At 46.5% G+C, this 21,193-nt stretch overlaps 1 protein-coding gene across 1 annotated transcript in view; it reads right to left on the bottom strand.

Moving 5' to 3' along the window:
• The window catches only part of ptprq (protein tyrosine phosphatase receptor type Q), a 247,980-nt gene that overhangs the window by 168,658 nt on the left and 58,129 nt on the right, over window positions 1–21,193 (bottom strand). The window contains exons 14-17 of the mRNA XM_038781370.1: window positions 20,547–20,700; window positions 14,153–14,259; window positions 5,313–5,410; window positions 747–978 (exon numbers count right to left, since the gene is read on the bottom strand). Of these exons, the coding sequence (XP_038637298.1) occupies window positions 747–978; window positions 5,313–5,410; window positions 14,153–14,259; window positions 20,547–20,700 (591 nt within the window). The remainder of the gene's footprint in view (window positions 1–746; window positions 979–5,312; window positions 5,411–14,152; window positions 14,260–20,546; window positions 20,701–21,193) is intronic.

The following is a 21,193-nucleotide window of genomic DNA, read 5'->3' as shown; positions in this document are numbered from 1 at the left end:
CTTTGGGTCTGCACAGGCCCTTCGAAAGAGCAACCTAATTAGGTACACTCCCCCACCCTATCCCCATAACCCCACCTAACTTACACATCTTTTGGACACCAAGGGGCAATTTTTATCATTGGCCAATCCACCTAATCTGCATAGCTTTGGACTGTGGGAGGAAACCGGAGAACCCAGCAGAAACGGGGAGAATGTGCAGACGCCACGCAGTCACCCAAGGCTGGAATCAAACCCGGGTCCACAGTGCTGTGAGGCAGCAGTGCTGAACACTGTAACACCGTGCTGCCACCAATAGTGGTCTTGCCTTCAAAACACCCTAAACTCTCCCTCCCTAAACCTCTGCCTCTCTTTCATCTTGTAAGATGATTTATCACTTTGACCAAGTTTTTGGTCACTTCCTCTTATAGCTCCTTTTGCAGCTTGATGCCAAATGTTTTTTTACAACAAATCTTTGGACATTTAACTTTAAATGCAAATTGTTGTCGTCATTGTCCTTTATATAACAGTATCCACACTTAAAAGCAATTCATTGGTTACCAACAGTTTTGGGATGTACCGAGGAATTGAAAGGTGTTATACAAATCCAAGTAATTTTCTGTTTGCAATAGTTTAAGGGGGCATTTCTATGGTGATTTTCCCGATTGGTTGTCGTACCTCAACAGGGAAGCCTTGAAAAAGTCTTGGATGCAGAAGCTCTTCCACTGAAATTACAGCAAACAAGTTCAAGGAACCCCGTGGAAACTAACTTCCATATTCTTTCAAATTCACTTGAGGATCGATAAGGAGAATGAGAAAAATATTCAAATTCTTACTTCTTTTTAGCCTTTTCTCAATTATTACACTCTTCTCCATCCCTTTAATTGTTTTTATTTGAAATACGTATTCCGCTCCTGGAACGAGATCTTTGATCATGAAACTGGTGCCACGGAGAATTGTTCCATATGTAGTTCCATTGATTACAGATAAATGGTACCTTAACTGTGAATAAAGTCAATATTACAATTTTAGGAACAGCATTTTGATTCATCTATGTGCCACAGGTGCAAAAATATATGGATTTATATAGTTTCGGAAAATATAAATAGAGGGATATGCAACTGAATGTAGTTTGCACTTTACAAAAAATGATCCAAATATTGATTATTCTGCCTTTGTTATTTAAGAAAGGAAAACCATCATATTTCACCTAAACAGTTAGGTCTCCTCAACACAACCAAGTAACATCACCATGACCTCCGTGGAGCGGCAATCGGAGACACTCCTAGTTCCTTAGCTTGAAATCCAGGCGCCCCTTTCTCACTTGGTCTTCCGACTCAGGCCAAGCTTTTTAAAAATTAATTTACGGGATGTGCGCATTGCCAGTTCGGCCAGCATTTATTGTCCATCCATATTTGCTCTTCAGAAGGTGGGAGTAAGTTGCCTTCTTGAACCGTTGTAGGGTGGTGAGTGACCTGGAGGGGAACCTCCAGGTGGTGGGGTTCCCAGGTATCTGTTGGTCTTGTCCTTCTTGATGTTAGTGGTTGTGGATTTGGAAGGTGCTGGAAAGTGAACCTTGGTGAGTTACTGCAGTGCATCTTGGGGATGGTACACGTGGCTGGTGTTCATCGATGGTGGAGGGTCTGAATGTTTGTGGAACGAGGAGCAATCAAATAGGTTGCTTTGTCCTGGATTGTGTCGAGCTTCTTGAGTGTTGTTGGCGCTGCACTCATCCAGGCGTGGGGAGTATTCCATTACACTCTTGACTTGTGCCGTGTAGATGGTGGTCAGGCTTTTGTTTGGGGGGGGGGGGGGGGGAGAGGAGGGGGGGGGGGGCGTCAGGAGGTGAGTTACTCGCTGTAGGATTCCTAGCCTTTGACCTGGTGATGACAGTGTAATGAAATGGGTTCCTGAGGCCCTTGTGTAGGCGGCAGGAGAGGACTTTTTGTGGCACTAGTTGCCGTAGAGCAGATAAGTTTAAAAGTCCAGCCAGTTTGAGAAGCCAGAGAGGAGGAACATTTGTTCGGTAAGTCGTTAGAATTGGAGGGCTGAAGAGGTGCGTTTGGTTCTTCGGGGCTTGGTCAGTTAGTTAGAGGAGTCGGAGTGTTGAACTGGGTCAGGTGGTTGAACTGCGGTGGATGATCAGATGGGGGAGTCAAAGGGGTGATCAGTGGTGGGGTCCAGTGGTCAGAGGGTGGTCAGTGGGGGCAGGAGAGGAGGGGAGAGCATCCTGGGGTCCCATGGGGCGCAAGGGGGTTGGGGAGAGAGTCAATACCACAGCTAGCTGGGAGTTAGAAATGGTATTAATTCTTCTAATTATTGCTGCAAGACAGTCAGAACCTTCTGAACCTTGTGATATTTGAATGGTTCCCATTGCAGGGAGGTTGCCCAATGGAAGTTTGAACTTCCTGGGTAATTGCCATGTAATCCTTACCACGGGACATTCGGAGAGGGGGGGGGGGGGGTGCCGACCCCCAGTGCATCGTTGGTCCCAAGTACGGAGCTCAGAGCTGTGGGCCATTGTAACATCTGAAAAGAAGGGTGTCTGCATGGAATGTTTTAATGCAGGCCTACAGGTTCACTGTACAACCTGAACAAAATATCCACTGGATGGCCTCCCGAGAGGCTGAATGGAAAAATAAGGTACCTCCTGCAACAGATCTTAGTGAGCAGATTGATGTGATGTGTTCCATGATCTGAGAGTCATGGCCACAATTGCACTTCTGATCATCCCTCATCTTCTACATATGGAGCAGGTGGCCACATCACCCTTTCCCATTGTAGGTTTGGTTGAGCGCTGCCCACAAAGCCAGAACATCTGCTGTTGGATTAGTGATGGGTAGTTGATGAAATCCTGCATTTGCTCTCAGCAATTTTAAAATTAATTTGTGAGATGTGAGTGTCACTGGCTCAGTCAGCATTTAAAGGTACATCCCTAATTGCCCTTGCAAAGGTGCTGAGTTCATCAACCGCTGCAGTCCATCCTGTGAAGGTACATCCACAGTGCTGTTAGGGAAGGGGTTCCAGGATTTTCACCCACCCAGTGGTGATGATCCTATGTGTCTGGCAGCCTTGCCCTTCTAGATGTTAATGGTCGTGCGTTTGTAAGTTGCTGTATTAAGGAGCCTTGGTGAGTCCCAGCAGTGCATCTTGCCAATGGTACACAATGCTGCCATTGTGTTTCGGTGGTGGAAGCACTGAATGTTTGTGGGTGGGGTGCCAGTCAAGCGGGCTGTTTTGTTCTGCATGGTGTTGAGCTTCTTGATTGTTGTGCGAGCTGCACTTATCCAGGAAAGTATACAGATGCAGCAGATAATAAAGAAAGCGAATGGAATGTTGGCATTTATAGCTAAAGGAATAGAGAATAAAGGGAAGGAAGTGTTGTTGCAACTATACAAGGCGTTGGTAAGACCACATTGTGCACAATTTAGGTCCCCTTATTTGAGGAAAGATGTAGTGGCATTGGAGGCATTTCAGAGGAGGTTCACTAGATTGATTCCAGAGATCAGTGGTTTGTCGTATGAAGAGAGATTGAACAGTTTAGGCCTATATTCTCTTGAGTTTAGAAAAATGAAGGGAGATCAAATTGAAGTGTACAAGATGATAAAAGGTGTGGCTAAAGTAGACGTGGAGCGATGCTTTCGCTTGTGGGGCATTCTAGAACGAAAGGTCATAGTCTTAGGATAAGAGGTAGCAAATTTCAAATGGAGTTGAAGAGAAACTACTTCTCCCAAAGGGTTCTGAATCTTTCGAATTCGCTACCCCAGAATGCAGTGGATGCTGGAATAGTGAGTAAATTTAAGGAGGAGCTACACAGAATATTAATTGGTAGTGTGATGAAAGGTTATATACAACAGTAAGGACGGTGGAGTTAAGGCAAGGGTGAAGTCAGCCATGATCGAATGGCGGGGCAGACTCAATGGCCACATGGCTTAATTCTGCTCCTATATCTTATGAATGTATGACAGTGGAGAGTATTCCATCACACCCCTGACTTGAGCCTTGTGGATGGTGCACAGGAGATGGGAGTCAGGAGATGAGTTACTCATTGCAGGTCCCTAGCCTCTGACCTTGTGAGCCACAAAATTTATATGGATAGCCCAATTCAGTTTCTACAAAGGTAACCCCCAGGATACTCATCTGGCACGATTGCTACTTGCCATCTGTCAGCCCAAAATTGGATGTTATCCAGATCTTCCTGCATTTAGACATGGCCTGCTTCAGTATCTGAGGGGTCACAAATGGTGCTGAACATTATGCAATATCCCCACTGATTTATGATGGAAGGAAGGTTGTTAAAGAGGGGAGGGCCTACATCACTACCCTGAGGAACTCCTGCAGAGATGTCCTGAAACTGCGATGATTGACCTCCAACCACAACCAACTTCCTATGAGCGAGGTATAACTCCAGCCAGCGGAGAGTTTTCCCCTGATTCCTATTGACTCCAGGTTTGCTATGGCTCCTTGATATGACACTTGATCAAATGCTGCATTGATGTTAAAGGCAGTCACTCTCACCTCCTCTCTGGAGTTCAGCTCATTTGTCCATGTGTGAACTAAGGCTATAATGAGATGAGTAAATGAGTGACCCAGGCAGAATGCAAACTGAACGTCAGCCAGCAGGTTATTGCTAAGCAAGTGCCGCTTCTGATGATGCTGATGGCGCACAACACCTCATGATTGCCCATTCATGAGTTGCAAGGTTAGTTAGAATTCTTTCCCATGTAACACGGTGACAGTGTCAAACAATATAATGTAGGACATCCTCAATGTGAGGACGGGCCTTTGTCTCCACAAGGACTGTGCAGTGGTCACTCCCGTATTATTATTTATTGCTAGTTTAAGGGACATCTAACTATAAAGTAAAGTCTGATCAAAGTAATAAAGCCAACGAAACTCATGTGAAAATAAGTTACAAACTTTACGATAAATACTGCACTTAAAACAAAAAAAGTTCTTCACGTTAGTTTTTATCCTTTAAAACTATTTGCCAGAACTCCTTTTCGATTATTACAACAAAATTCCAATATGACTGAAGGAACACACTGTTCATGAATTAATTTTAAATGATAAAGAATTTAATCTGGTTTACGTAAACCCACATTGTTAGATGACCCGTCTATTAATGCTTCCCTCATTAAATATTAAATCATGGCATCATTCCAGAGAGAGGTCTAAAGTGTAAACTGAGTAAAGCAACATTAGGTTCCTACATTCAATCATAACAAGGAAAACAAAATATTCAGCAATTAGCTTTCCAATTGAGTGGATGTACTTCAAATTGAAAGGAAACTGTCACTGTAGTCAGCCAAAACTTTAACAAAAGTTTCACTCACCTCAAAAGTGTCAAAATCACCTCTTGGCGGCTTCCAAAATAGGTATATTGAGTTCTCGTCCTTTTCAACAAATTGCAAGTCCACTGGAGGTTCGGGAGCTAAGAAATTCAGACAATGGTTTATTCGCACTATTGCTCAACCATGTGCGATATGTATTACACAATAGATAAGACATATCAAATCATTTTTGTCTTTAAAAAGATCATATAAGGTATTGAAAGTATTCAACATGACATAAATATTCAACTGTGTGGAGTCTTATTCTCGGTATTGTTGAAAAAATCGACATCATAAGCACTGCTCCCTTCCCAAATTGGCCACTTTCCCAGGTGCCCGTTTCCATCTGCCACTCTTCTCTGAACTCGTGCAGGCATAGTGAGCACTCCCTTAACCAATTTTACCCCTTGAAATTCGGCAGTAAATTTCTACCCCCAGAAAGAGTTCATTGACTTGGCCCAGATCTCTCAGACATCAATATACTCGAAGGGTATTTGTTCCAAGCAACCTGTTCATCTTCCGGCTGCCCTCTGTGGGAAATGGGACGGGGGATGGATCAGCGTGAAAAGAAATTGAAAAGTTTCTGAAGGCCTGGAGGTCGATTTTTAAGCAAACCTACATTTGGGCTCCTAAAATAAAACAGGCAGAAGCCTGATGAATTTATGTAAATAAAGGTCAAATGATGCAGTTAAGACATCAATGCAATGTTGAGCGCTATTACTGCTTCAACCACAGATCAAGACTGATTCAAAACGGGAGGTGACTGTTTCCGATGCTACTTAAACAGATCTTAAGCTGCAGCAATGGAAACCAGGAAGTGAGTCTGGTAAATATTTCCTTAATGCTTTTGGGAGTTTAAGTCTCCAGCATTCCTTCAATTCCTTGCTGTTTTCTTTATTTAGAAATTTCTCTGAAATAAGTTGTTCCATTGACTCCCCCATTTTCACAGTCATCCCTTTTTAGCTGTTGCTGGATGCTGAGAGCAGCAGATTTCCCACCCTCCCAACAGCAAGCTGCCTCTAAGCAGATTGATCAGATCTGCTGGCTGCCTACACAATGCTAATTAGTTCCAACTACCAAAATCGATGCAGAGACAGAAATTCTGAGTTGTACTTCTTGCTGTACATTAGTATGTCTGGGGAAAATAATAATCCTAGTGGAGAGCCCTCTCTGCAAAATTTAAGCCATTCAAACTGGAGTTTATAAAGTTCGGATGATTCAGTCAGGGCGGCACAGTAGCACAGTGGTTAGCACAGTTGCTTCACAGCTCCAGGGTCCCAGGTTCGATTCCGGCTTGGGTCACTGTCTGTGTGGAGTCTACATGTTCTCCCTGTGTCTGCGTGGGTTTCCTCCGGGTGCTCCGGTTTCCTCCCGCAGTCCAAAGAAGTGCAGGTTAAGTGGATTGACCGTGCTAAATTGCCCTTAGTGTCCAAAAAGGTTAGTCTGGGTTTCGGGGATAGGGTGGAGGTGTGGGCTTGGGTGGGGTGCTCTTTTTAAGAGACGGTGCAGACTCGATGGGCCAACTGACCTCATTCTGCACTGTAAAGTCTATGATTCTTTAAACTTCTTTCGCCCAGATTCAGATTTGAGCTGATTTTAGGATGTGTCAATAAGAACTAATTAATCCTTAGAACCAAGAATGCAATGTTTCCCAGGCCCTCCCCATTGACGTAATCAGTTCATGCCGAGCGAAGGTGTAAATCTGATTACCATGCATTATCATGGATTTGAATATTCAATGACCACTTTATGCCATTGTTTCCCGGTTCACCCCTCACTGGCGTGACACCACGGCGGCAGGAATCACTACTGGTTTCCAGAAACAGAAACTGGTCATGATGACCACAGATGACCACATGATGGCTCAGAGGTGAGTAAAGCCCCTGGGTGGTAAGGGACATGGTTGGGCAGTGTCCAGTGGGTTGGCACTACCACGTTGCTACTGCCAGGGGCAGGGCATCCAGGGAACCACATTGAGGGGCTCCCTTTATGTGGGTAGGGAGAGAGCAATGATAGCGGGGCTTGGGGGGCAGGGGGAGGCGAGGTTGCCCACATTGCTGATCTTACTCAATCCAAACGCAGCCCCAAATATAAACGAGGGAGATGTTTGACGTCAACTCATCAGCATTAATAACAAAGAAGTAATAAAGTCTGTATCACATATCACTATGTCACACACATGCATTTTCACAATTGCCAAAAGCACATTTTCTGACAAATCTAGGCAGATGGTTTACAAAGGATGGAATTATTTAGTGCAACCTGCTGAAGTGTGTTTTTTTTTAAATAAATTTAGAGTACCCAATTCATTTTTTCCAATTAAGGGGCAGTTTAGCGTGGCCAATCCACCTACCCTGCACATCTTTGGGTTGTGGGGGGCGAAACCCACACAAACACGGGGAGAATGTGCAAACTCCACACGGACAGTGACCCAGAGCCGGGATCGAACCTGGGACCTCGGCGCCGTGAGGCAGCAGGGCTAACCCACTGCACCACCGTGCTGCCCTGAAATGGGTTTTCTGATGGGGAAGACCTCAGAATTGGGCAGGAGGGGCGGAAAGGATTCCTGATGACGGGAACGGATGGCTGGATTAAATGGCTGTCGGATATGCAATGAGGCAATCAACCTATTTGAATGAGATGGAAAGCCATTGAGATAGTTAAGAAATTTGTTATGGATAATTTGCATGCTGATGAATGGGGTTAAGCCTACCTTTGGCAATTAAGCGAATGGCAAGCAGGGATTACGGGCTGTCCAATATCCGACAAGTGAAAGTTAGACAGCGTTGAAGCATAGAGAAGCAATTTTTCAGCTGCCTTCCACGGGCGGACGGCAGGAGATTGCAACTGAATCATCTGAGGAATACAGATTATAGGGATAGACATGAGGGAACAGTTTGAGGGGCACAGATTATGATATCTTTGCAGGGCAGAAGAGACATTGTGCGAAATGTAAAATCAAGGACCAAGCAAAACAAGTTTATCCCAGTTTGATTTGATGTATTCTATATGGAATTAAAGTCACCATAGTCCCGAGGACCATAGGCTGCTCTCCCCTTTTGAGAGAGAGCTGACTGGTGGTCACTTAAACAGAGGGTCACCACACCTCAGGCAAGGGTCAAGGTTGAGAAGGCGAGGGCCTTCTTGGATAACCTCAGATAGTACAGGGATTGAATCTACGCTGTTGGTGTCACACCACATCAAGAACCAGCCAACTGAGCTAACCAATCCCATATTACTTTTACACCAATGGCCACAAGAGGGTGCTATTACGCTCCTCCTTCCTTAATGAGAAATTACACAATGTTTAAATTCTTTCCGATACATATATTTCTTGTTTTTCATTTATTTACAAATCCAACGTAACCACTGGTTTCCTATTCCTAAGAGGACATCTCCTTTCTTGATCCAAACTTCCAGAACATGGGCAGGACCTGGACCCATCTGGGCCTGGGTCGAAGAAGTATTCTCCACAGGAACTGATATTTTCCCCTGAGCTTCAATTGAAATTTCCACTTCATCAGACATATCTATCTGACTCTGACTTGGATCTGCACTAGGTTCTGGCTCAACTTGTGATGGAGTAACTGTGGGCATGCGACTTGTATGCCAAATATCCAATTCATCAGACTCCATTGATTCTTCTTCGTGAATCTCTGAATGTAAAACATGGGGCGCGATTCACCCGAAAAACACAATCGAAATAATTGGGAACTATGTCCCAGAGCGAGCGCGTTTAGCCGCATGTTTCCTGGCTCTCGCAGTGCCAAGAAACACAATGCTATCTAACGCAGCTCTATTTAGATACGAGCCTCAGCGGGATATACGCGGCTGAGGCCGCATTTAGTTCCATTTCCTGCACTGAGGAGCCCGCTCGCCAAAACTCATCAATGCAGGGAGAGATCGGGGTGCCATTTTTAAATAGCTGGCACTGGCAAGGTGCTAGGCAGTGCCAGGGTGTCACTCTGCCCAGAGTGGGAGACGCCCATGAGTGCCATCCGTCTGGTCCTCGTTGGTGGGGACCAATACTAAACGGCACTCACCCAAGGTCTCCAAGGTGAAGGAATCCCAAGGCCTTGGTTACCTCAGAATAAACCAGCTGTCTCGCTCTAATATGCAGATTTGCCAAAAGGTGATCCCGCCCACAATGGGCAAGCTTCACATTGCACGCCTGGCAAGATCTCATTAGATCTAGCGAGGCGTGACGAGCCGGGTATATCTGAGGAGCGGGGTCTCCCGCGTTTACATACCATGTTGTACCACGGCGCGCGGCTTTTTGGGAGCAGCATGGCCGGTAGATCGCACCCTAAGTGCCAATGGGCAGATTTCACGGGGTGATTCCTCCCCGGTGTTTGGGAGCGATCCAGATCTGTATCCACCCACACTTAATTGTTTGGTAGATTATTACTGAAAAATCCCAGTCATAGAATATTTTTCTGCAGTGGGGAACTAACGTCGTCGGCAAGACCAGCTCCTCAGTGATCGGGACACCATTTTTGAAGGATATGCAGATTTCAAAGTCAAGTTGAGGGTCCCCCACAACCCCTACCCCCTGACATCGTGATCCCCCCTCCCGCAGACACTAGAGGGGCAACCTCCCCCCAATCACTAAAATGAAAATGAAAATCGCTTATTGTCACAAGTAGGCTTCAAATGAAGTTACTGTGAAAAGCCCCTAGTCGCCACATTCCGGCGCCTGTTCAGGGAGGCTGGTATGGGAAAATGTTCATGTGGCCACCACCCATTCCACCCAGGCATGAGTGTGCCTCACCCCACATCCATCCTCGTCAGAATTGGGGCATCGCCCCTCCCCACCCCACCCGCCCAAGTGTGCATACCCCGTTATGGGGTTGCTGAGGATCTTGTACCTTTAAGCCCCCTTCAGGCCCTCCTCACGGTTCACAACTCCCTTCACCACTTCCATGGGCATGACCCACGTCAGGCCCCTCCCACTGTCTGTGCCCCTTGGCACCCAGGCACTGCCCCTGGCATCCGGATAGTGACAACCTGGCACCCCTGCAATGTCAGGTTGGGGTAGGTACCAGGGGCAGGGCTGGGACACTGTCCTGCCATGTCCCTGACCACCCGGGGGCTCCAATGGCCTCTGAACACCCCCCTCACCCCCCCCCCCCCCGACCCTGTCCCGGTGAGACCATCACATCTGATTTCTATTTTGGAGACCAGTACTAATTCGCCCAGGTGTCAGGCCTCGGGGTTGGGGCCGGTGAATACCGAGAGCCGGGAGATTTCCGCTTCGAATACTTGTGCATATTTAAATTAGTTTACTGACTCACTTAAATATGCTGATCTGGATCACGCCCAGCGATCTGCGCCAGGCGCAACGCAATGGGAAAACCTCACCCATGATCAATAAGTACAATCTAACCTTACCACGAACCAAACATTTTGACTAAATATGTGCAAAGACCACATAATATCATGGCTTTTCCTAGTAACCACCTCAACACTTATGATGATGTTCTTTCAACTTAACCTGCCTCAATTTCACTTCTTTCTTCCATTCTATTCCTATCATGACTCTCTTTCTGCCTCGCTTGTTTCTCTTCTACTGGCTGTGCTAAATGTGGCTTCAGCAATAAAAACCTTGTTCCAGGCGACCTTCGAAGAAACAATTCAGCTGGCAGTCTGCTGCTAGTGGTTTGAGATCAGTTACAATACATAAAGAAAAAATTGCCCAGTTTGTGATTCAATGAGAGCTGACATTTCTTCCAACTTGTACCTTGCAGTTTCATAACAAAAGCACACTTGACAATCTGTACTGTGCACCGCTACTCCATTTGAAGCAAAATGATTCAGTGGATCTCCGGTGTGCTTTAACCAAATTATTCCCATGAAATTTGAAAACTCTTGAAAAAAATCAAGGTCCATTGTCAGAGACAATTTCTTTTGGAAGCCCATGAGCAGCAAACAAACTACGCAAAATATTGAGTGCATTGCTAACTGTTTGATTCATCTAAAAACTCTTCAATCCACTCCAAATGGCTATCTATTAAAAAAAACAATGAATACCTGTTGTCCTTCACATTTGCAAAATCATGTGCGGCTTCTGCCATATTCTAGCCGGCTATTTTCAGGGTTGCACGGGTACCAATGGTGGCTTCTTTTCTACACCTTGACATGCTCTCTATTGTATCACGGCGTCTTCTGTGTCATTATCTATCCCTGGCCACCAAAGATAGCAACTCATTAGGTTCTCTGTCAAGCTCTTCTCCAAGTGTTGATCGTGCAACTGCGATCTGCACCTTTCATGAATTACAACTCTGGCTCCCCACATAACACAACCTTCATCAATGGACAACTCATTCTCACACACAGAAATTGACCTGATTTCTAAATCCAGTGTCTGCGTTGGCCACCCATTTGCAATATAATCGGAGACCCTTACCAAGACAGGGTCCCTTCAAGCTGATCGACCAATGTCATTTGCTGTGACTGACAACTCTTCTACGTTTGAAAATAAAAATACATCTTCCCTGTTAGCTTTTAAAGCTAAAATGGGTTCAGAGACTTTGGTTTCAAAATGGCTGCCAGTGGCTTATGATCAGTTTTGATCCTGCCACCATGACCATGTAACTATTGATAAAATCTTCTTTGAAAATCAAAGATACAGCTTCCTGTTTTGTCTGAGCGTAATTCCGCTCACTGGCACTGAGGCAAATGCAATCAATCCCTCCTCACCGTTATTTAACACATGAAAGATCACAGCACCTACTCTTTATGCAGAAGCATCGCATGCTAGCTCAATAGTGTTGGACACACTGAAATATCCAAATATTGGGTCATCTAGAGATTTACTTTTACACAGCTGGAGTCCTTTGTCACGCTCCCTTGTCCAATTCCACAGAACATATTTCCTCAAGAGTACATTCAATGGATGCAGTAAGGTTACTGAATTTGGTATCAATTTACCCCAGTAATTCCCTGGACCCAAAAACGACCTGAGTTCAGAGCTATTCTGAGGGTGTGGCGCATTTCTTATTGCTTGCATCTTACTCTTGGTAAGATGTAACCCAACACTGTCCACCCTGTGACCCAAAAACTCTACAGAGTTTTGAAACATTTCACCTTTGTGTGCTTTCACCTGGGCATCATTTTGCAAACATTGGAGCAGCTTATTCAGCCTTTCATAGAAGCCTAGAAAATAGGACTAGGATGTTCAATCCTTCAGGCCTGCTCAGCCATTCAATATGATCATTCCTGATCCTCTATCTCAACGCCATACTTCCGGAATCTACCCATACCGCTTGACACCATTGCAGTCTAGGAATCTATCTATTTATTTCTTAAATATATTCAGTGACTTGTCCTCCACATCATTCTGCGGTAGAGAATTTCACAGGTTCACCACCCTCTGAGTGAAGTGGTTGTGGTGAATGTAACCCTGTAATTCACACTGTGATATATATATGAGACCGTACAATTGTAAGCGCAGTTGTGTTGCCCGACCACTAGGGGGAGTAGCTCTGGGAATGCTTAGGAGTTTGTACAGGGCTCCACCCTTGACTCCGCCCAAGGCTCCTCCCCCTGGACTGCTGTATAAATATCGATGCCCAGAGCCAGCCGACCAGTTCATCGTGAGTTCAACGTGTAACAGGCTGGCTCTGTAGTAAGTAGATTAAAACCACTGTTCATATCTCAAAGCACGTGTCTAGTGAATTGATGGTCTCACCAGTGGTTTCTCCTCATCTCAGTCCTAAATTGCCAACCCAGTATCCTGAGACTGTGACCTCTTGATCGAACACTTGGCTCCCCCCCCCCCCCACCCCCCCCCCCCCCCCCCCACCCACAATGCCAGAGGAAACATCATCCTTGCACCCAATCTGTCCAGCCCTGTCAGAAAGTTAACGTTTTGAATCCGTTTGGCTCTTCATCCAAACCGAAGAGAGGGAGAATGTGTTAGATATTAAACTGTAGCTGTGAGAGATTGTAACAAGATGTAGCAACATCAAATACTTAAAAGTTCTTAAAACTTAAAACTCTGCTTTCTCTTTCTACAGATGCTGCCAGACCTACTGAGACTTTCCAGCGGCCTCTGTACTCATAATTCTCCTAATGGCTTCCTGGAAGCTTCTACAATCAAATTGGTTTGTTGGGAAAATCCACAATTCCCACCTCATTGCTCAACTGTGATGCCTTTGTAAGTCAGAAAAGAGACAGTGTGCCACATGTAAATACAAGTACCAACTGAAACTAGTTTGTTCCAGTTTGGCAGTATATACATACATACAGAAATGGCCACCAGAGGATGTTATTACAATATTACACAGATGAGAGGGGAGGACCTAATGGAACAGTCTGAGGGACACAGATCAGAATGTGGGCCAGCAGCAGTCAGTAATACGTACTTAAAGTCATGTACAACATATCTTCTTTGATATTGGAGCCCGGATGTGGGAAATATATAACGCGAAACTGATCCAAGAATAAGCAAACTTTGATTTGTAGAAGACGATCAGCTATCGTTATCTTATTACGAGTAATCTTACAGCACCCTGGTATGGAACAAGATTAATGTTGTTCTTTCAACAAGCAACATAACTCAGCCTCCATCAATTTTAATGTTAGACGCGTAAGCAGAGCGTCCAAGGGAGGCATATGCAGGCATCAGAGGCAGCAGTATCAGTCAGAAGCAGCTAAACAGCCAGTCTCTGCCACATGACCAGAGGTGCCCTGCATGTTACTGTCCCTACTGGCTGGCTGCCACATGATTACAGGCTGCAGACCCCTTTCTGCCTGCTCAAGAACCCCGCTGACATCCAGACAGCCCAGTCTTTGGATTAAATTGAGCCCTAAATATTTATATTTTTTTAACTTAAACTCACATGTGGTAACATTGATTGTAGTGGGATGGCTCTTCTTTATTGCACTCGTGGTCTCAACGCTTACAAAGTAGGCAGTACCTGGTAATAGCTGGTCATAACTGTATGTTCTGTGGAATATTCAAATATACAAAATTAAATTATTGTAGGGCACTACAACTAAAACAAACATCAAAGGAAACTGGGACGCAACTTTCCGAAAAAATTGAAAGGTTTCAGGTTCTCCCCGGACATAGCCAGGTTTTCTGTCCAGATCTTCTGCAACATTGTCAGAAAAACATTGACGGCCGTGTTTAGCGCCGTCTCTCTGGTGGGGTGGGGCCTCATAGAGCTGGCAAGCCTGTCGACACAGAGATCAGGGCTCCATCTTTAAAGGGCGTCATGATCATCGAGAACACTGAACTCTCTCCTAAACCACATGGCCATGGAGGACTCCCACCACAGGATTTGGGGCAAACCCCCTCACCACCACCGAAGTGTCAGGGGGGGATTCTGCTCCCTCTCCCCCCCTCCCCCGGGCATTCTCCAGCATGCATCCCTCTCCCCTCCATCACACATAAAGGGAGAACCCCACCCCCAACATTGCCAGGGGACCAGCATGCCAGAAACTCTCAACCCCAGGGCCCCTCAGCACCTCTACACCCCCGGCATGGTCATCACGACTGGTCTGCGGTTTGAAGAAACAGTTGTGAATTGACCCAATGTGACATAACACTACCGGGGGTGCTTGACGCTCAGATAATGTCACTGGCTAGGTCAAGGAAGATCTCAAAATTGATACCTTCCCAGTGCAAATCCAATGATGGCCCTCTCGCGAGATTTTGCTGCCATAACGGGATTTGCGCACACGTTGAACGGGCCTGAAAAATCGTTCCCCTTAACTAACGAAACCAAAATGTCATTATTGGGAGGGCATGATGGACCAAGCTTTCATGGCACTCACCAGTTACGGGAGTGCCCCTTCTAATATATGCTCTTTTTTAAAAAAGTATTTTTATTAAGGTATTTGAAATTTTTTAATCATAATAACAATAACAATGACATAAACATGGTATAATAAACATTTCCACCCCATTCCGGGCTACCAGGGAGGCAAAGGCCAAGACAAAGAACAAAGAACAAAGAACAAAACAAAGAACAAAGAAAATTACAGAAAAGGAGCAGGCCCTTCGGCCCTCCTAAAGACGTCAGCCGCTTTCGCCCCCTGAACTCCCGACTCTTCCGACACTCCAAAGATCGCTACCTCCATACCTGGCACCACCCGTATTTTTAGTACAGTGGACATTGCCTTAGCAAAACCCTGCCAAAACCCTCTAAGCTTCGGGCATGCCCAAAACATGTGGACATGATTTGCTGGGCTTCCCGCGCACCTCGCACACCAGTCCTCTACCCCGAAAAACTTGCTCATCCTAGCCGCTGTCATGTGTGCCCGATGGACTACCTTGAATTGTATCAGGCTAAGCCTGGCACATGATGAGGAGATATTAACCCTGCTTAGGCAATCCGCCCACAGGCCCGCCTCTCTCTCACTTCCTAGCTCGTCCTCCCACTTGTCTTAAGTTCCTCCACCAGAGTTTCCTCTGCCTCCGAAAGTTCCTGATAAATATCTGAAACCTTTGTCTCTCCTACCCAGGTACTGGAGACTACTCTATCCTGTATCCCCCGTGGCAGCAGCAGCGGAAAGTCCGGAACCTGCTTTCTCAGGAAGTCTTGCACCTGCAAATACCTAAACCCATTCCCTGGTGGCAAATCAAATTTATCTTCCAAGGCTTTCAAGCTGGAAAGCTCCCATCTATAAATAGATCTCCCATCTTTCTAATTCCTGCCCTTCACCATCTCCAGAACCCACTGTCCAGCCTACCCGGTACAAACCGATGATTATTATAAATCGGGGTCCAAATCGATGCTCCTTCCACTCTCTTATATCTCCTCCATTGCCCCAGATTCTTAGAGCCGCCACCACCACCGGACTTGTGGAGTATCGGGCCGGCAAGATCGGAAAAGGTGCCGTTATCAGTGCTCCCAAACTTGTGTCTTTACATGACGCCGCCTCCATCCGCTCACGGACTGTACCTTCCCCGCCAGTGATAGCGGGAGAATGTCCCATCTCTTAAAGTCCCCCTCCATTTGTTCCACCAGCCGAGATAGGTTTAACTTGTGCAGTGCCTCCCATTCACGGGCCACCTGGATTCCTAGATACTGAAAGCTCTTTCCTACCATTCAAAGCGGTAGCTCTCCCAATCTCTTCTCCTGTCCTCTTGCCTGGATCGAGAACATCTCGTTTTTCCCCATGTTCAATTTATACCCCGAAAAATTGCCAAATTCCCCCAGGATTCGCATTACTTCCCCTATCCCCTCCAACGGGCCTGAAATATACAGGAGCAGGACATCTGCGTAAAGCAGGACCCAGTGCCCGCCCCCCCCCCCCCCCCCCCCCACCCCTCCCCACCCCCGGAACCAGCCCCTTCTAGTTCCTAGAGGCTCTTAACGCCATGGCCAATGGCTCTATGGCCAGAGGAAACTAATGGGGAGAGGGGGCACCCTTGCCTCGTCCCTCGGTGTAGTTTAAAATACCCCGACCTCAGTCGGTTCGTATGCTACCGGTGCCTGATAGAGCAACTGCACACAGTCAATAAAGCCCTCACCAAACTCAAACCTTCCCAGCGCCTCCCACAGGTAATTCCACTCCAGCCAATCAAAAGCCTTCTCCGCATCCATCTCTACCACCACCTCCACCTCCTCTCCATCTGAGGGCATCATAATAACATTCAAAAGCCTTCAAACATTGGCCTTGAGTTGCCTGCCCTTTACAAATCCCATCTGGTCTTCCCCTATCACCCCCGGGACACAGTCCTCTATCCTTGTGGCCAGTATCTTAGCCAGCAGTTTGGCGTCCACATTCAACAGAGAAATTGGCCTGTATGACCCGCATTGCTCCGGATCCTTCTCCCATTTCAGGATCAATGAAATTGAGGACTGCGACAATGTTTTTTTAAAAATAAATTTAGATTACCCAATTATTTTTTCCAATTAAGGGGCAATTTAGTGTGACCAATCCACCTACTCTGCACATTTTTGGGTTGTGGGGGCGAAACCTACGCAGACACGTGGAGAATGTGCAAACTCCACACGGACAGTGAACCAGAGCCGGGATTGAACCTGGGACCTCAGCGCCATGAGGCAGCTGTGCTAACCACTAGGCCACCGTGCTGCCCGACTGCGACAATGTGTTTCCAGGTAGTTCTGGATGGACTTGTTAACCTGCCCACAGATCGCTTCGTCCCCTAGCAATCCCACATCCAGTCTCCACAGCGGGTGTTGCCCTCTCTCCACACTAACCCGTAGATCCACCCAATGCGGGGCATGATCCGATACTGCAATTACCGAGTACACAGTATCCACCACCTTCGGTATTGGCGCCCTGCCCAGAACAAAAAAGTCAATGTGAGAGTATACCTTGTGGACATGTGAGAAAAAAATAAACCTCCTTTGCCCTTGGACGTGCAAACCGCCATGGGTCTACTCCCCCCATCTGTTCCAAAAACCCCTTCAATTCCTTTGCCGCGGTCGGCCTCCTCCCTGTCCTGGATTTCGACTGGTCCAATTCCGGATCAATGACTGTTAAAATCTCCTCCCATGATCAGGTTATGCGACTTTAAGTCTGGGATCTAACCTAACACCCGCCTCATAAATTCCACATCGTCCCAATTCAGAGCCTATATGTTCATGAGTACCACCCACACCCTCCAGCTTCCCACTCACCATTATGTACCTACCCCCCCTTGTCTGACACAATTCTCCCTGCCTCGAATGCCACTCGTTTGTTGATCAAGATCGCTACCCCACTGGTCTTTGAATCCAGCCCTGAGTGGAATATTTGGCTAACCCACCCCTTTCTCAATCTCGTCTGGTCTGTAATGTTTAGGTGTGTCTCTTGTAACATTTCCACGTCCGCCTTCAGCCCCCTCAAATGCGCAAACACGTGAGCCTTCTTGACCAGCCCATTCAACCCTCTGACATACCATGTAATCAGCCTGGTCAGGGGGCTTCCCGCCCCCTCCCAAACCCCCCCCCCCCCCCCACCTCCCCCCCACACCCCCACCCACCCCGCTGACTAGCCATCACCCTTTTGAGGCCAGCCTCTAGCTCGCACCCTCCGCCTCCTCAAGCCCTTCTCATGCATTCGGCTTTCTGACCTCCCATTTGTCTCCTAGTAACAGGTCCCCCCTGTCAGCAAAGCAGCTCCCCCCTCCCTCCCCCCCCAGCAACAACACTAGAAACTCAACCCCCCAAGTCAAGCTCCAGCGTAACACCTGCTCGCCCCCACTGAGCTTCCGCGAGTCAGCTGACCCAAGCTGACTTGATAGCGCCCACCCCTGGCATCAAGCAGTCTGTCTCCCCATTGTCTCTCCGCTCTCCCTCCACTTAGACAAACATATTAAAAGCATCACATTCCCCAGTAAACAAACATCAGAAACAACAGTGAAGAAACAGCCACTTTAGAAAAAACACCCAAAAAGAGAACCAGCCCCAAAGATCAACCCCCCCCCAACCAGCTCCCTGCAAGATAAAATTACCTTTAGCCATCCAAACAGCCCCTTATTACACATAACACTACTTATACTTATACAGCCCAGCACAACAAATCGCCACCACAGTAATCTCCAAGGCTTCAGTGTCTTTTAGTTCGTCTCCAGCCTTTTTTTTTAATAAAAGTCCACACTTCATCTGGTGTTTCGAGAGTTGAAGTCCCGTTCCTCATGTGTGACCCACAGACGGGCTGGGTTCAACATCCCGAACTTCACCCCCTTCTTAAAGAGAGCTGTTCTTGCCCGATTAAACCCGGCTTGTCTCTTGGCCAAATCCGCGCCCAGGTCCTGATAAATGCGCAGTTCACAATTCTTCCACTTGCTGCTCCATTCCTTCTTGGCCCAACGCAGAACGTGTTCCTTGTCCAGGAATCGGTGCATACGTACCACCGTCGCCCTCGGCGGCTCGTTCGCTCGGGGCTTCTTTGCAAGGGCTCTGTGCGCTCTATCCACTTCCAGGGGCCGAGGGAACGCCTCAGCCCGATCAACTTCTCCAACATGTCCGTCTCATAGGCCCTCGCATCTGATCCCTCACTGCCTTCAGGGAGGCCAACAATTCTGAGATTCTGCCTCCTGGGCCAGTTCTCCAGGTCCTCCAGCTTCTCCTGTATTCTTTTCTGGTGGTCGTTCATCATCTCCACCTTGGTCTCCAGCACGGTTATGTATTCCTTGTGCTCGGACACCTTTTTCTCCACCTCCTGGATCGCTCTTCCATGGGTCTCTTGATTCTGCACAACCTGATCAATCGAAGCTTTAATTGGGTCCAGCTTGGCAAAGCAATCTTCAAATAACTTCACCAGCTGCTCCATCGACCACTGTGCCGTCTCCCCGCGGCCCTTGCTCTCCGCCATGCTTTCCCGCGTTACTGGATCTGCTCGCGTCTTCCTTATAGGACTTTGTCTTCTCACACTGCCACTTCTGGTCCAATTCTCCATACACCGGAGGGGGATTTCTCCTCACTGTCTCACTCTTCACCAATTTATCCCATAAAATCTGGAAAAAAATGGGGGAAAAGGTCCAAAAGTCTTTCACAGGCGGGAGCTATCAAATGTGCGACCTACTCCTTCACCGAAAGTGCTTTCTTATGTATGCTCAAGGTACTGAATACATATCCTCCATCTGTTTAACGCTCACCTTCACAATACAATTAACATAACATTGGGGCAGCACGGTAGCATTGTGGATAGCACAATTGCTTCACAGCTCCAGGGTCCCAGGTTCGATTCCGGCTTGGGTCACTGTCTGTGCGGAGTCTGCGCATCCTCCCCGTGTGTGTGTGTGGGTTTCCTCCTGGTGCTCCGGTTTCCTCCCACAGTCCAAAGATGTGCAGGGTAGGTGGATTGGCCATGATAAATTGCCCTTAGTGTCCAAAATTGCCCTTAGTGTTGGGTGGGGTTACTGGGTTATGGGGATAGGGTGGAGGTGTTGACCTTGGGTAGGGTGCTCGTTCCAAGAGCCGGTGCAGACTCGATGGGCCGAATGGCCTCCTTCTGCACTGTAAATTCTATGATAATCTATGATAACATCAACATTTAACCTTTCTTTAACTACCTGAGCAGGCATCCAAGATTTGTTTAATTTCACATCAGACAGCACTCTATCAATAGATATGCATTGACTAGATGTATTAATTTTCCAAAGAAAAATATTTCCTGTAATTTCATTATGATGGAATGTAAAAAAATAAAATGGATTCATATATTGTTTATCATATTATTCACAATAATCTCTTCAAACTGAGAATATATCCACATATCAGGCTGTTCATATTCAGCATCATAATATGCAAAATAATATTAATGACTTACCGTGAGTGAGTGAGAGGGATGTTCACAACCTGATAGATTAATTTGCTGGACAGTGTAAGATTGTATCCGTCAAGTACATGAGCAGATTGAGGCCAGCTGATAGTTATTGAATCAGAAGTCTTGTTGTAATTCAAATATTCCACTGGGTTTGGCACTAAAATAGCAAGGGCAAAGAATATAGCAAAGGTTAGTCTGAATTTATTCAACGTGGATTTTAAATTTCTATCTATTGGAAAAAATATTATGTGCTTGTTAAGGGTGGTGATTTGCCTTTTTTCTTTAAAGTATCATCTTGCGCACTGTATTTATCTATATTTGTGTTATGGAGCCCACCTCTTCAATCACCTGATGAAGCAGCTGCACTCCCAAAGCTAGTGATTCGAAACAAACCTGTTGGACTTTAACCTGGTGATGTAAGACCTCTTACTGTGCCTTTTCTAAGGCATCACGGATAGGACATTTCGAAACAGCGACGGAACCCTGATTTTACAGGGATTCCAGATGTATCAGCTCACTTCCAAACAAAAGAAAATTATTCCGTCTAATTTCTGAAGATAAGTTTAAAAGATATGGTGTTGGATACACTCAACACTCTCTCTCATTCCTACCTTTGTATATTATTGTAATGTGGAGTACCTGAATTGTAT

Source organism: Scyliorhinus canicula, chromosome 20, assembly GCF_902713615.1.
Source record: "Scyliorhinus canicula chromosome 20, sScyCan1.1, whole genome shotgun sequence".
NCBI classification, from domain to species: Eukaryota; Metazoa; Chordata; class Chondrichthyes; order Carcharhiniformes; family Scyliorhinidae; genus Scyliorhinus; species Scyliorhinus canicula.
Note: the sequence above shows the minus strand (reverse complement) of the source record. Positions and strands in the feature narration are given on the sequence as shown.